The following is a 17,156-nucleotide window of genomic DNA, read 5'->3' as shown; positions in this document are numbered from 1 at the left end:
CCTGCTGAGCACTGCAGGTTTTTCCACAAGAAGGTTATCGTTAGAGGTGATAATTTATCTCCGAGCAGAGAGCCATCACAAAACCATACTGCACTTGACTGTTTTTTGTCCCATGGTATGGCTAAACTAGGGTTGAGGTAGGTTTCCTACCTACTTGAATTCAGAGGCCTTTCTAGCTGTTGAACAGCTACAATATTGAAAACTACTTCTCTCCCTACAAAAAGCATTCAAAATGTAGGACAAACCTCCCTCCCATTTTAATTGGAGAAAGAAATCTTACTGTGGCTACAGCCTCTCTTTTAATTAAAATGTTCTCAGAAGGTCTGGCAAGAGGGCACGTACATAATCACGGGCAACTGGTGCTTCCTGAGTCTGGGGGTCCCCCTGTGGCCGATCACTGACCCCGGAAGCACCGGTAGCAAAACTGGAAGTGTCCGCGGCAAAACTGGAAGTGCTGCCAGTGCTTCTCTTGGCACGCCCACCCCCAGCCAGCACCAATCTCAGGGCGGGCACCGGCTGGCAGTTCTGTCAGCACCCTCACTCCCTGGCCTGAGTCTGGGGGTCCCCCAGAAGAAGAGTCGGATCTGGCGGGTGCTGCCTGTGAGCTGAGACAGCACCCACGTGGCTAGCACCCCGCCTGGTGTCCGGGGGGCACTGCCACTGCAGAAGGAAGGACTGGGACCCTGCCCCTGCAGCTCAGGGGCTGCACAGCCTGGTGGTAGTGTGTGCAGACAGGCTCCACTGAGGGAAAGAAAAATAAGCAGTGAGGGGCCTGATCCTTTTTTCTTTTCCTGTGGAGCCTGCCCGTCTCTCCCACGGCTTCAAGGGCAAGCTGCGGGGGCCCGGACTTTCCCTCCATGGTGGCAGCACTCCCGGGCAGCTAGCAGCCCACCCGCCTGCTAGCAGCCCCAGGGGGCACTGCCACCATGGAGGGAAGGACCAGGACCCCCCACAGCTCAGGGGCTGCTCAACCTGCTGGCAACTCACTCCCCAGCTGTGGGAGAGACAGGCAGGCTCCTCAGGGGAAAAAAAAAAAGGATGGGGCCCCTCACCATAATGGCCATGGAAGCCCCTAAATTGAAGCGGTGGGTTTTTAAGCATTGCAGTTAAAAACCCACCATTTCAATTTAGGGGATTAAACCCCCATCACGTGTACAAGCGGCCTAAGAGATTAGAATTTTCCTGTCCTCATTGCCAGCCTATCCTACTGTACTTACTACAGGCATTTTTACATGGGATTTGAAATCTAAACAAAACTTTTCTGGAAAGAGTTGGCAGGCAGCATTGGATGGTACCATTTGATCTCAATAAAGGCAAAGCATAAATTAGAGATGTGGGGTTTATTTTTTATATATTTATTGTGAGGAACTCTTCAAACCAACATACATTCTGAAACAATGTGCTGTTTCAGATTCTGGCTAATTCTTTCTGGGTTGGTACAGGAATGCTATATAATGTTACCACAACAACAACAATGTAAGCATTCTTTTGTGAAGACTTGTAATTTCTTACTCTAATTTGGTGACAAGTATTGGCAGTTTGACTGCTTTGCAGTATTTAAGCAGTAAACATATGTTGCACTCTTGCAGTATTTTCCTCTTCAGAATGCAGTGCAAACACTAAATTAAGCTTTACAGCATTCTTCTAAGAATGAGAAGTTATATTATCTTCATTTTACAGCTAGAGGACACTTAGGCTGAGGGACAGAATTGCCTACTACTAAAGAAGGAATCATTGTTAGAGTCATAATGATATTCCTGGTCTTGTGCTCAACCAACTATTGCACACTACTCTCTCATGATATGTCTCACTGCATGTGGTAATAATAATAATAATATTATTATAAAGAAAGAAAAAGATAGAAATCCAGAATGAAGGATTCAAACATAAGGCTATATATCTTTAAATAAAACCAAAACACAACTGATTTTACTAGAGTAAAGCTTAAAACTTAATAAAACAAATTAAAGTATCCTTCAGTTAAATTACATTCTCTGTTCTTGTATCACTGTTTGTTTGTAGTAGATATTAAAATAGAATTGGGGTCAGTAGTTCACTGGTGACCAAACTTTCCTTAATGTTGCAGAATTACCTTTGGAGGAATATTCTCTTTTCTGTGAGTTTTGGTGATTCTTATTAAAGTTAATGAAAGCAACATGCATGTATCTGCTTGCTGCAGCTAACTATAACACAGCTGAAAGATGAAAGATCCCAGCATATTAACGGGAAATAGATCCCACCGGATATCTCACTTTCTGAGGGCTAGAAGAAAGGTTATGGAAGCTAGAAGATAATTAAACTTGCTTGAAGACAGTATCTAACAAGCATCCTGATGTTTATGTTAACAACTAGGAGAGTTCATATGTTCTCAGTAGAATTTCACCATTATTTTAATGGGATGAGAGTTAGAACAACTTAGAGCATTTTTGAAAATTACAATAAATGTACATATTTTTAGCACCTCTAATAATCTGGATAATCTTATTTAGATGCCTAACTAGAGTTTGAAGTGCCTAACTTTAAGTACTTAGGTTTGAAAATGTTAATAATAATGTATACTATTCAGCAAAGATAAAAGAAACATCTCATATGAGTGATTCATTTAAAATCAAAGTTCTGTTGTAACTAAAAAAACACCCAATGTTTGTATTTTTAGTTAAAACATACACCTCTCAGATTTTATTTGAGCCTCTGTAAAGTGTTGTTATGATGTTAACAGCTCATTAAAACTCAAAAGCAGTCTAAGAATAGCAGAAAACTGCACAGTGACAACAATCTGTATGATCAAGAACCTTTATAGTTTTAAAATAGTATAAAAGAAAGAATTTTTGGAAGACTATCAAACAGCATCATAGAGTATCTTTCATCTAAGGTAGCACTAGTCACGAACTTCTGCAAGGATTGAGAAAGCATATAAATAGTTTGTAATATATATTTTATGATGTTAGAATAATGGGTAATAAAGCATGAAATACAAAAATTGACTTCTGGAAGCATCATAAACCAAGAGAGTGGTTTTTCGCCACTCTTGAGCAATTTTTTTGTGTTATATAATGGCAGTTTTTATTCATTTTCAGTAAAACATCAGAATAGTTTTGTCTGAAATGTCTCCCAAAAAGCCAGGCTGGAAGATGCAGTATGTCTTCCTGATTCAAATATATAATAATACCATTCTTCTTCAATATACCTGATGCTATGGTTTCTTCAGTCCAGCAGGAGACTTTGAAATCTTATATTGCAGCCTTGTTCCCTTGCAGTTCTTATTTAAAATAAGAGAATTGGTGGAAGAGGTGGTTAAAGCTTTCATAAGGAAATTTAGGTGGCTGACTTTTTGGGAAGCATATGGAGTGTGGATAAGAAAGGTGGAATGCAGGGTTGAAGGTGAGCTAGGTTCAGAAAGTTCTGGGATCCATAGACAAATTAGAGGTAGATTGAATCAGTTTTGATATCTCAGGGCCAACCAGTTTACGCAAGGTCATGAGAGGGCTCAGTTCTGATAGGATCTAGCCAGTGAAGTGTAGAACTAAACTTGTTCTCAGACACAGGTCAATGGTAGCAGCCCACATTTGCATCCAGAGGCAGTATTTGACTCTTTACTTCAACTGAGGTATTTCTACTCTCTTTTTTATGTCTTGGTTTTTTAATAAATAAAGTTATAAGAAAGGAAAAAAGGCAGCATGTTTCTTGAGGTCTTACTTTATACAGAGTATTTTATATTTGCTAATCATGAATGCAATATGTGTATAACTCTTAATGTAAACTATACTGAACCTTGATTTTCTTTCTTTTCATTCATAGTTTGTGGCCCATCCAAACTGTCAGCAACAGCTGTTGACTATCTGGTATGAAAATCTCTCAGGATTACGGGAACAGACCATAGCTATCAAGTGTCTAGTTGTGCTGGTTGTTGCTTTGGGCCTTCCGCTTCTTGCCATTGGTTATTGGATTGCACCATGTAGCAGGGTACAGATTTTTATAAATTCCATATTAAAACACCTTATGCTGTTTCATGTATCCCTTTCCAGTCACTGTCATCTGAAGTATAATGTTGCACCCTGAATTTTAACTGATTAATCGGATTTTTAGATAGCTCTGGTCCTGCTCCTAATTTTGTTATTAGACGTATATTACTTTATAAAGAGGGGACCACACTGATCAAGGACTAGTATGAAGTCTTATTCCTTCCAGCACCTGATCACCACTTGATCAGTAGGCAAGTGAAACATCTTTAAGAATAAAGATAGAAAATGGGGGTGCCTGTAGACGTGCAGAGACGCTGCTCTGACACATTTTAATTAGAGCATGTAGAAGTAGACTCAATTGATTCAGTCTGCTGGAGCATGCTAATTAATGCACTCCAGCAGCCTCCACATCTCATGTATTCAGTGTCCCTGCACTTCAGACTGGTGGCAGGGGCGCTTTAACTAAAGCTTGTAGAACGAGCTTTAGTTAAGCTGTCCCCACTGCCATTTTGAAAGTGGGATGCTGAATACACCAGGCACCGCAGGCACTTTAATTAGAGCGGCTCTTGGAGCTCTCCTTCCCCTCACCCCATATCCAGAGCATGTGTAAAGATATTCTGGGTCTCTCAGGCTACAGTTACTGTTTGTTTTGTTTTAATATCTAAAGATCCTATTCTCTTCATGATCCATGCTATGTAGCTGTGTACTTGAACTAAGGAGCATATCTCCAAGTGTATGGCATCATATTCTCTCATTTGGTATGTGAGGATTTGATCCTCCTCCCATACAATTCAATAATAAAACTTCCACTGGCCTGAGTGATACAGGATTGAATCCTTACTCTAGCACTCGGTTTTGCTGCACTGTTAAGTCAGATTGCTTACAAAGGTGAATTGCAAAACAAAACTCAAATTAAATACAGCTTTTTAACCAAGGTATGGAGGTGCATTCAGAAAAGAATGTCATTTTAACTCAACGTATAGTAATTGTTTCCCTGCATGAGAACATCCTGGTGCTTCTAGGTTTACTGATGATGTTACAACAAAAATGCAGAAGTATCACTGAAAGCCTGTAGTATGTGAAAAGTCAGCAAATGGTGGATTTCTTCAGTAAGATGTATATAGCAAGATAAAAGGCCTTCACAAAGAGCAAATACTTTAAAAAAAATATTTTTAAATCATTCTTTCGTTACTGAATCTCTTCCTGTCCCCCTCTCTGCAAGCTTATGCAGAGATGATATCTGGCACAGAAATCCACGTTTCACTCAAATTATGTTTTTTTGTTTTTCAGCTCATCTTTAAAAGAGGGTAAGATTCTGCACACCTCATACATGCTTGTAGGGAATAGGCTGTTTTCTTTCTAGTCTTTTTTTTTGTTTGCTTGTTTGATTGTTATTTAGAACAATCTTTATGAAATGCTATAATTGTTACTCAAATATTCCTCTGTGATCAGCTGTAGTAAAGGTATTCCTCCCAGCTGCCTGGCAGCTTGACATCATGCAAACGCATTATTATTTGTTTGTATCTAATATGGAAAAGTAACATTTGTCCTTGAACGTTAATTCCCAACACCAGAAACACCTGATATTTTTCTATGCCAAATAGAAGAATTGTGCATACAAATCAATGGTTTGCAATATTGCAATATAAATATTGCAATTTAAAAATCAGAACCTAAAGGTCAGCTTCAGGCAGGAGCACATAAAATTACTTTCAACTCCTCATTCACTTACTGGATTCTTTTTGAAAAATGTCTCTCATAGTATACAATACTTCACATGGGGTTTTACCACTTTCCCCCCAGTATTCATAATATTATCATATGTGTTATGTTATTAATACAGCTGATAATTTAGTACAATATAATATTGCTCCATTGCTGTACTCAGGGCTCCAGACCATCTCTGTACTTTTGAGAAAAGGTGCAGCAGTGGGGCAAGGAGCTTTGAACGCTTCTAACTTTGCAGTATCTCGTGCAGGAACAAGGAACTATTACAGTCACACATAGTGGATATCACAAACTGCTCTGTTTATGTAATGCTCAACAGTGCTAAAATGGGTGGTAAAGAGACTATTCTGAAAGGTACAGTCCCCCTGGACATCTCTCAGGCCAGCAAGTGTGGTTCTACATTATCTTCAACTTGTTCAACACAAATGGCATATTCAAGTCCACAGTTGCCCAGAATCTTAGAAGCAGATTGTGTGAGTGCCCAGGAAGAAGTGAAAGGGAGAGGGAACATTGAATACCTCTCATCCAAAAAATCCTGCTGCTTGCTCTCACTGATTACACAAGTTGGTGAGACACAGCAGCCACTGGCAGTAGGTTCCCTTCTTGGAAATTGGCAGTAGAATCTTCAATAGAGGTAGGCTATGCCACTGCCAGGGCTAGGGACACTCTTCTTTTTTCTTTTGTTATGGGGAATCACAATTGCAGCTTCATTATATTTTCTCTTAGCATTCTTGAAGGCCTGCAGCTTTTCTCCACCTTCTTCAGGAGAACTGCCACTGACCTCTGCCATTTCTGCTATGCTCAGCCACTCACTCCAAATGCAGCAGGATCTGGCAACACTATTCTTTGATGGACAGAGCTCTGCATTAATCCATTTGAATTTGTTTAAACATATTAACATTTCGTAATTTTTTTCTTACCCTGTTGTAGTGCAGTATTCCTAATTAGTTTTAATCAAACATTTACAGATTCTTGGTTTGGGAGATATTTCATGCTCTGAATACATCAGCCATGGGGGAGACAGTTATTTTTCCTAAAGCCTGATATTAATTGACTTTGATGCTTTGATTTGCTGAACAGGATATGCATTAAAATCAAAGCCAAACTAATAGTGCCCTGAACACTTTGAGTACTTCCTCATTGGTAGAAAAGGTGTTCTTTTGATACCCACTTTTTTCTGGGGCTGATCTGACCCTCCACGGACTTCTGCGGACACCCATTCAGGCCCTTTCTAAACAGCAGTGAATGTTCCCATAGTGTGGATATACCTCCCCAAAATATTGCTCTGCTGATATTGTCTTCCAGGGATAGTGGAGCAACAGAAACTGACCAGTAGGACATCGTTCCCAATAGGGAGCCTGCTGTCAGGAATGGCAGACCATGGCTGTTCAATATACTTGGAAGGGTATTTCTAAGCAAGTAGCAGGTATTTTAATTTCAGCCCATCTTTCACTATAGGTGCTTCTTTGTATTTCTAAAGTATATGATGCAAGGGAAATCCAGTATCTTTCATAACTAAGAGTTTAGTTTTGTTTTGCCTTTGCAGCTTGGAAAAATTCTCCGAAGTCCATTTATGAAATTTGTGGCACATGCTGCATCCTTCATTATTTTCCTGGGCCTGTTGGTGTTCAATGCCTCAGACAGATTTGAAGGCATAACAACGCTACCAAATGTCACTGTTACTGATTACCCTAAACAGATCTTTAGGGTCAAGACTACCCAGTTCACCTGGACAGAGATGCTGATCATGATATGGGTACTTGGTAGGTATACTACCTTTTCATCTCAATTACATTTTTTTATCTATGGAAATTCTAAAAGATTCTGATTTCTCACTGCATCTCCCATATGTTGCTCCAGTGGTTCTCACAGGAAAACCCTAGCTTAGGGGTGGCAGAAACAGATCTATGCTGTCTCCTCTTGCAGCTCCTGAGGTAAGGGCTTGCCAGGGTAGAAGAAGCATGTTAGGGGCAGTAGGTCCTGTGAGTGCCTGGACTGTTCTGCACTCTGACTATTCTAGGCTGAGAGTAGCTTATAGCAATTCATACTTAGGCAACTATAAATTAGATCCCAGGAGCAGCTGAGAAGCTTGTTTTAAGCATTTCTAGTTTTCCAGTAAGAAAGCTAAGAAGGTTTCATCTGCATATTATTTTATGCTCACTTGAAAGGGCCATTTTATTTATGTACTTGCAAGAATAAAATGGCCAACTGTCTTCATCAGAAGATAGAGAGTATCTTTCCACTGTGTAATAAATGAAAAAATCAGAGATTCACAGTCATCGTGCTGCAGTATTTTGAAACTTTGGCATTTGTGATAGAGGCATAGAAAAGTAGGGCTGAAAGGGACCTCAGAAGGTCATCTAATCCCGGTTGCTAGAAAGAATGACACAATGTACTGTCTTAATGCAACATAGTTATTTTAAGTAACATCAAGACACCAATATGCCAGAAGGTCAGGAGTCAGTGTTCATGCATATTAGCACATTACTACTTATTTAGCATTACTTCCTACTTAATGGGCTCATCTACACATGATGCTACATCACCATAGCAATGCAATACGGCAACATAGCGTCCACGGGCAAAAACTGTGATGCTGAACCTATGTAGCCATAGCAATGTGCTCCGTAGCAGCTAAAAATAACCATGTGCCACATGCATGGTGCAGTACAGGCTGTTACTGCACTATCAGTGCGCCATCATTTACTACTTTGAAAAGGAAGTACTGAATGACGGTGAGGTCATTTTATGTGGTCAAAACATGCAAACTAGCTCTAATGACAGAATCAGAACACTAAATACCATAACATGGAAAAGTGTAAACCACTTACCACTGTAATTATCTCTACTTTGAATGCAGTGGGGATTAAGAGGAAATATTATAGCTAAATAAAGGTGTTTTTTCCTGTATCCTTTTGTAGCCCATAATGACTCCTGATTTGAGCATATCTTTGTTTTCATTGGGTATTTTGGTTTTATGAGAATGGTCTGAGGATTCCCATGCCTTTGTTGTCCCCAACGGACAGTGTGAGTTCGTGCCCGGTGCGCTATTGCCAATGAACACACAGGGGTGGAGGATCCAACTTAATCTTTATTGTTTCCAGTCTGCGCAGAGAGGGGTGCTTGGCAATCGTTTGCAAAGCAAGCACCACCGGTTTCTACCTTTGGGTACCTTTTATACATATGTTTGCAAGTGTATCGCTCAGTGATTGGTTACAAGCCACTGACATAAGACGTTCTCTACTGAGCATGTCTCTATACCTATGTTTTAGCCATGTATTTCATTTACATACATATATGTTTCATTAACATACTTTTGCCCTGCCCAGGGGTGTGATTTTTAGCATTATAATGAGACCTTTTTCTGAACTTCTTGCTATCTTACAAGTGTCAGGGAGACACTATCCTGCTGGTGTTAGGGAGGCATTCCAGGAATCCTCTGCATCCCACACGCTGTGCTCTGCAAGCATCTCTTAACACACACATGCCACACCCCTCCCAGCATCAGTAAGTTGCCTTAAGTATTCAGTTAGATATAGTTTGCAAAAGCTAGATATACCATAAAAAAGATTACATAAAAAAGATTACATCACCTTTGTCTCTTTTGGCATGTCCCCAAAGTATTCTACCTAGGAAGAATCACTATGATTTTGACTAGCCTCTAAGTATGGGTCACTGAGAATCTTTCATAGGGTTAAATTCCTTACCCCCCCGGGGCGCATTTACTCCAGCCTAGATTTACTGTGCAGTAAACTACTGCAGAGTAAGGGTTTTTGGGTAGGTGTCTACACATGCAGAGATTAGAGAGAAAATTTGCTCCCAGTTCCCTGCAGCCCTGCAGTGAGCCTGTGCTGCCACCAGAGGAAGCTCCAGGTTCCTCCTGGGCGCTATCCCAGGGCTTGGCAGGGAGCACCGGTTCAGGAGAGAGCTGTTGCCTGGGCCTGGGGGCTGTCTGCTGCTGCGGCAGGGACAATGTCCCCCTACCTCAGCAGCAGGGAGCTCCTGGCCCTGGCTCCCTGATCAGGGGCAGGGCTTGGAAGGACCTGCAGCGGGAGGGCAGGTCCCAGCCCCCTACCTCAGTCTGCCAGGGGGGCAGCTAGCAGCTAGCTTGCTAGGACTTACCCCACCCCCGCAACTCTTTCCAAGGCCTGTGCCATGATCACTTGATTGGGGCACAGGACCAGGACCTGCCCCTAACCAGGACAGTTCCCAACCAGCCCCGGGCTGAATGTGTTTCCCCATGCAGCCTGGGGCTGGCTGGGAATTGTTCCAATCAGGGAGACTCCATGTCTCCATGAACGGAGCTCCCAGTCCTGCTCTGTGATCATGGAGCAGGGGCTAGGAACAAGCTCCCAGCCTGTTCTCAGCCCCAGCTCCGCAATTGTAGAGCGGGGGCTGGGAAAAAAGCTGTCAGCCCCAGCTCTGTGATCATGAGTGTGGAGCGGGGACTGGAAGCTCCCTGCTGCTGGGGCAGGGGGACATTGTCCCCACCTGGGCATGCAGGGCAGGGGCTAGGGATCTTGTTCCCACCTGCTAGCTCTGCACTCTGCACAAGCTCCGTAGCCCCCACCAGCACAGAGCTCCCAGCAATCATGGGGCCACTGCTGGGAGATGCTTATCTCCCAGCCTGAGCCCCGCAACTGCAGGGTTTGGGTTGGTAGACCCTTATCTTCCAGCCCGAGCTTTGTGGTCACAGGGCTTGGGCTGGGAGATAAGGGTCTCCCAACCTGAGCCCCAAGACTGTGAAGTTCAGGCTGGGAGAGAAGGGTTTCCCAGCCCCCTGCTCCTTGATTGCAAGCTTGGAGCAGGGAGCTTGGAGCTCTCTGGGGCTCCCTGGGGCGGGCTGTGCCACAGGAGCCCAAGCGGAAACTATGTCCCCCTTCCCCAGCAGGAGGCAGCTCTTGGGAGCAGGGAGCTATCTCCCATCTCCTGGTGGATGGCTGACTGGGAGCAGATTTTGCTCCTGATCAGGCATCTACACAAGCACGATAGCACCGTTACTAATGCTGAGTAAATTTGCTACTTGAATTTGCAGGTAGTTTACTGCAAAGTAAGCATGTGCACATGTAGATGCACCTGCTTACTTCACAGCAAACTATGCTGATTAAGCATCTCCTGTAGACGCGCCCCCTGTGAATATGAGGATATGCATACTAGATGGGAGTATATATTACTGCAGCAGAGTACTGTTGCTACTCAACTCAGGATTAGTAAATTGCTCCAGATATTTACTGCAGCTTTAATTTCAAATGGCACAGATTCTCCAGTCAGCTTCCTGGGAGCACAGGTGGGCTTCTGGTGATTGCAACAGTGCCCTTTGAAGTAGAGCCAGCAGCAAACAGCTGAGCAGCTTATCTTTAATGCTGCAACCTGCTATGGGCTAACAAGGATCTGAACCATCCGGATATGACTGATCCAGGCAATATCACACAGAACAAGCAGGGATGGCTGGCTCTGGCTCTTGGCTTCTGAATGGGTGTAGTATAAATGCTTATATGACAGTCATTAAAAAATGCAAGACAATATTAAAGAAGATTATGGAATAAAGAACCCGTGTTTTTAACTGTGCCATTTGCTTTTGGTTGCCCATGAATTTTGTGTTGTAGGTTGGTCTTAGAAGTTTAATCAGGTGGCCTGGGATGCTGTGACACATGGGAGCAGCAGCAACTACTGGCTGCTGCTTACTGGCTGCTGCTCTGCCACTGGTGGTGACCAGGGCAGCTGTTTTTTCCACACTGCCCTGCTCCACTCTGCCCTCCTCTTCCCTCCCTCCTCCCCTTCCTGTCAAGTCATACTGCAGGCAGCCCCTGTGGTTGCTTCACCCTTATGTTACTGATTGGGCCTTCCCTAGTAATGAATCCCTTTGACTGTGGAGATTTAAGTAAGAATAAATGGGTAAGTGAAATCAGAGAAGGGTGCTGCTTTCGTTCTGGTTCCATGTTTTAAAACTCTTCTTTTGCAGCAAATACATCCTCAGATCAGACCATGATGTTCGCTGTGCTAAAAGAAGTTATACTTAATTATGCTTCATTAGCACATTGCTACTTATTTAGCATTTCCTCCTATTTAGTATTAGGTATATTATAGTATCACAGTGCCAGTGCATGGTAACTGCACTTTGACCCTACAGATATTTGTGAATCAATTCAAGTATTGAAAATTGCAGTCCTATTGGAATTAGGATAGCCCTGTGAAATAGACAGCAACTCTGTAGCATTACTAGTGAGAGCTTCTAGCCTTCTTGGAAGCTCTGATTATGTAGGTGGGGAAAATTCTCAATGAGACAGAACTGGCTGTAGTACCTATATGTTTTTTTCCCTTCTGTTTGCAGGTATGATGTGGTCAGAATGCAAAGAGCTCTGGCTAGAAGGACCCAGGGAATATATATTGCAGTTATGGAATGTTTTGGATTTTGGGATGTTGTCCATTTTCATTGCTGCTTTCACAGCCAGGCTTCTAGCTTTTTTGCAGGCCACAAAAGCACAGCAATACGTGGACAGTTACATTGAGGAGAGTGATCTCTCTGTGGTCACACTTCCACCAGAAATAGAATATTTTACTTATGGTGAGTTCAAATGCCATGAAGCAGTTCTTACAGCTCTTGGATTTCATAACACTTACCTAAAGGTTTCCAGTCTTGGGTGTTTATTTTTATACTTCTTAATTATATTTGTTATCATGCTTAATTTAATAAAATAATTTACTGACATACTAATACTAAACAAATCAGGACCAGATACAGCTCAGTTTTAACTGTACACAACAATACATTCAATGATGTTCCATCTGCTTATACCAGAGCTGGTCCGACCCATAGTCGTCATGTTCTGGCTATTACAAAAGTTTGTCAAGTTCAGTTCATAGTAAGTGTGAAGTTTAGTTTCCCCCCCCCACCCAACACTCCATTTTGTTAATTTTGCTTAATAGTGTCATTAAATTTACAGAGGACAACCAAAACATTGACAAAATATACATTTATTATAATTTTTGTTAAGTTAGTTACCTTAAACTAAAACATTTTAGGCTTTTTAGTAGAACTTGGTCAGTCCAAGCTTGTGATATGACTAGACAATGTTTATATGAGTTTAATACATAAAAAAAACCCAAAGTATAGGTAATGCAGACTCCTAAGCAAAATAACTGAAAAAATCATGGATATAATCGTATGGCTAGGTACAGATATTCAGAAAGCCTGAGACAGAATTGATCTAAGTCATGCAGTTTTCTGTAAGCAGCGTAGTGTAGATCGGCAGTGAACAGAACACACATTTGCCCTTTGGTGGCAAGGGGGACAAATCTTAGACCAGGTTCCACCATTTTTAAACCAGTCTTTGTGTGCTGAACTTCTGTTCTGTTATGGGTATAGACTGGTTTCCAGTCCCTTATGCCGGTAAAAGGGGGCTTGTCTACACATGGCCCTTTTTAGTGGGATTAGCCTAAAATTGCCATTTTTGAGGTACATTAAGCGTGTGTGTTCACACATGCCTGCCTATATGCACCTTAAAAATGGTGATACCTGCTTAAAGCATGTACCAAATTTAAGCTGGCATAGCTAAATTACATACTGTTGCCATTAGCCTAATCACTTCCACCTAGTGGCAAGAAGCTGTAAAAGCTGGGTCAGGTACCCCAGAGAAGAAGCACACTTGTCAGTTCCTGATCCTGGTCTAATTTATACTACTTCACAAGCTCGTGTAAATTACACTGGCATATGTGGTCCTCTGTCCATGTTATTGGTTACAGAGAAATTCTGGTCCCAGGTTTATTATTTCAGTGTAGAAATTCTAACTTAGATTGTAGTGGAATTACACTTTTAGTGGATTTCACAAGAAGGTAGCCCACATGTGCTGCTGACAATGATTTCAGCGCACTTCAGAAACTCCTGTATGTTAAAGGGCTTGATAACTGTTATAGAATCAAGTTGAATATTCATGTATACATACACATATGCATACCTGTATGCATACACTTATTTTTATTAAACACATTTTAATCTTGTTTAATTCTTGCTAAGTATGAGGTGATAAGATGAAATTTTGCAGTGGATGACATTTCATATAACACATATTGTTTCAGCTCATACTGTATGCAGATGTCACAATCTTACTCCCATTGAGATCAGTAGCAATAAATCTCGTTGACTTCAATGGGGGCATAATCATTATTTTAATAATTTAATTTCCATTCTAATCCTAATGGAAGTATTTTTCCTTAATGAATATTTTATGTGGTTTGTAAGGTACTATCTTGTTTTATAGAACAGATAAGTGTGCCTATATCTTATTAAACTGGAGGTCCTTGGTTATTATGAAATAAAAACAGGCTGAAATATAGTGTCCAATTACAATGGGGACTGAGCAATGATAAGTAACAGCTATGAAGACCCAAGTGATACTTATGCAAGTTAAATGATAAAAAATAGAAATACAAATTAGAGGATATTTAAAAATAAATACTAATAATTTTTGTTTTATTTGGGAAAATTTTATAAGATACAGAAATGCTCAAATAGTATTACTGTTTTTCATTATTATATAACAGCAATAAATCTATGAGTAGTAATATTAAAAAATTCATCCTATAGTAGGGTACAGCCTCATTAATGTCCATGCCTAACTCTCAACACACCCTATTGAAAAGATTATCATGTCTATTTTACACCATAAATTCTCCTCCAAGGAAAAAGGATACAATTCAAATGATTTATTTATGACTTAAATACTAATAGTAATACAGTAGCAGCTATTAGTTTCTGCAAACATTTGTCTTTACTAGATATACAGATGAGCATGGAAAGTCCCATGTGTTGGGTGTGTTATTTAAAGCATGGTGATAAATGAAAAATTTTATTATTTACCCCACATTTCATGTCTTCCAGCCAGAGACAAATGGCTCCCGTCTGATCCACAGATAATATCTGAAGGCCTTTACGCCATAGCTGTCGTGCTGAGTTTCTCTCGGATTGCATATATCCTGCCTGCAAATGAGAGTTTTGGGCCCTTGCAGATTTCACTTGGAAGGACTGTAAAGGACATTTTCAAGTTTATGGTCCTTTTCATTATGGTATTTCTTGCATTTATGATTGGGATGTTTATACTGTACTCCTACTATCTTGGAGCTAAAGTAAACCCTGCTTTTACAACGTAAGTATGAAGTTATGCTTAAAAAAACAATAAGACTATGAAGTGCCAAGTGATTTCAACTCCTAGAATAATTAGTTAAAGACATTTGAACTTGATGGGAGTTCAGGCATTGTAGAACCTCAGAACATAAGGACCTAAGAGCTCAATCCTCTGTTCCATACATAAATAAAGTTTCCATTGACATCAATAGGAATGTTACCTGTATAAATAGTGAGAGACACTTTAAGGACTCTTGTGATTGGCAACAGAAATTTTATTTCTTAAATTTTTTGTATCCCCTGTAGGCCTGAATCCCAAACAGAATTTTTTTGAGATTAACACTTACTCTGTTTGTCATAAGAAGTGCCTGTTTCTTTATATAATTAGTAACATTGCTCTCGGTTTTTTCTTTCAGAGTTGAAGAAAGTTTCAAGACTTTGTTTTGGTCGATATTTGGTTTGTCTGAAGTGACTTCAGTTGTCCTTAAATATGATCATAAATTCATTGAGAATATTGGCTATGTTTTGTATGGCATATACAACGTAACAATGGTTGTAGTTCTGCTCAACATGTTGATTGCTATGATCAACAGCTCATACCAAGAAATTGAGGTAGGCCCCTTTTTTCTTCTTTTTAAGTTCTAAGGGCAGAAGGATCCTCTTGCTAGGTACACCTTGACTTAAGTAAGCATTAACAAAGGGATTATACAAGTTACAGAAAGTCAGAGGAAAACACTGGCCTGAACACGATAAACCCTCAATTCATCTTTTTCTTTACCACCTGCTAGTCTGGTTTCCTAATCTGTATGGCATTTAGTGCTTCTGGTGAGCTATGTTTTATTCTACTTCTAGTTCTAACATATGGTACATCACAGTGCCCTATGGAGATTCTTTGTCTGGGAAGATCAACCCACAGGAGGAAACTAGGTTGTGGTTTTTGGCTTTAAGGTGATCCAAAAAAGTTGTTGAATCTCCAGGGTCTAGGCAGATAACCTGCTTCATCTTATTTACGTAGAGCCAAGAGTTTGTGAGGTACCATTGAAACCTTAAAGTCTGGTCTCAAAAGACCTTATCATAGAAACATTCATATGAAGAATGAGATAAAAGTAGAAAACAAAATATTAAGTAGAAAAGTTTAGTATATTGCTTGTTCATTCATAATATCTTTCAGATATCTATAATACATTTCCTCAACGCAGTACATTTTACTGTTTAGACAGGCTATTAGGGTACTGAAGAAATATATCTTAAATTATTTCAGAAATGAGAGCTGTCACTAGTCCATTTCCTTAAACCTTTTAACTAAATATAGATGTGTTAACTACTTATGTACACACTCCATTAACATTCATTTTCTTAGTTTTATGCACTGTTCTAATGTAGAAACACAAGCAAAACTTTCTGGCTGAGTCCAGACAAGCGCAGCTGTGAATATCCAGGGGTAAAAAAAACATGCAGAGAAAAAAACACAAAACAGCACATGCATGGGCAGAGTAGACCGCACAAAAGCAGAGCCAGGCCACCCAGAGCCACACTGCAGCTGCCAGCCAAGCTCTGCATGGCAGAATCGCCACTGCTGCAGCCCCGGGAGGCCCCCAGATAAGGCTGCTGGGGCCAGCCAAGTGCTGGCCCAAGCTTCCCCTAGTGCCCCCAGGGTAACTTGCATTCCTGGGGGACAAGTACCAGCGGCCCAAGGTGCGCCACTGCTAGTTCTCCCCAGGGAACCAAACATCCACACCACATGTGGAAGCAGCCTGAGTGTGAGAGTGTTGGGACTAAATCACATTTAGCTGTTGTTCTTAGATTAATTATTCAATATGAAGTGTAAGCATCTTTTTCTGCTTGAAGTACAATATTTAAAACTTGCTTCTAATCTTAGCTGCTCATTGCCATATGTCCTGAAAACTCACTGGCTGTACATCTGCACACCTGCTAAGTGGCAAATTGTAATGCTTGCAGTTTATCTTATGACCATATTTCATCTAAAAGAGAGCAGTAGGAGAGAGAACTTAATTTTGAAATTTAATGAATTCAACATAGAGGCTTACCATTCATGTATTGTGCAATAAAGTATAACAACCCTGACAAAAATTACTGCTTTCAAAGTCAAAACTACATAACTCTTACAAAAGGAAAAGTATATTTTTGATGCTAGTTAATCTGTGGTCTTACAGTAATGGCATCAGCAGAATTTAGGTAGTTTTGAAATGAAAAACAGTGACACTCAGAACACATGTAAAGGTTACAGGGAAGTTATATTATTGGGAAGAGATGTACCACATGTACCAAGTGTGACTCTAACATCACAAACTTTGAGGGCTCTTCTTCTTTCTCTGTGCACATGC

General features: G+C 40.7%; 1 protein-coding gene across 4 annotated transcripts in view; it reads left to right on the top strand.

Annotated features, from left to right (window-relative positions):
- Nucleotides 1–17,156, top strand: part of TRPC3 (transient receptor potential cation channel subfamily C member 3) — a 53,135-nt gene that overhangs the window by 22,117 nt on the left and 13,862 nt on the right. For all 4 annotated transcript variants that reach the window (XM_025204695.1, XM_006015621.2, XM_025204700.1 and 1 more), the window contains 5 exons: nt 3,799–3,963; nt 7,237–7,453; nt 12,022–12,255; nt 14,569–14,833; nt 15,228–15,423. In XM_025204695.1, coding sequence (XP_025060480.1) covers nt 3,799–3,963; nt 7,237–7,453; nt 12,022–12,255; nt 14,569–14,833; nt 15,228–15,423 — 1,077 coding nt within the window. The remainder of the gene's footprint in view (nt 1–3,798; nt 3,964–7,236; nt 7,454–12,021; nt 12,256–14,568; nt 14,834–15,227; nt 15,424–17,156) is intronic.

This window comes from Alligator sinensis, unplaced genomic scaffold (genome assembly GCF_000455745.1).
Source record: "Alligator sinensis unplaced genomic scaffold, ASM45574v1 scaffold150_1, whole genome shotgun sequence".
NCBI lineage: Eukaryota > Metazoa > Chordata > Crocodylia > Alligatoridae > Alligator > Alligator sinensis.
This window is presented reverse-complemented; position numbering and strand designations above follow the sequence as displayed.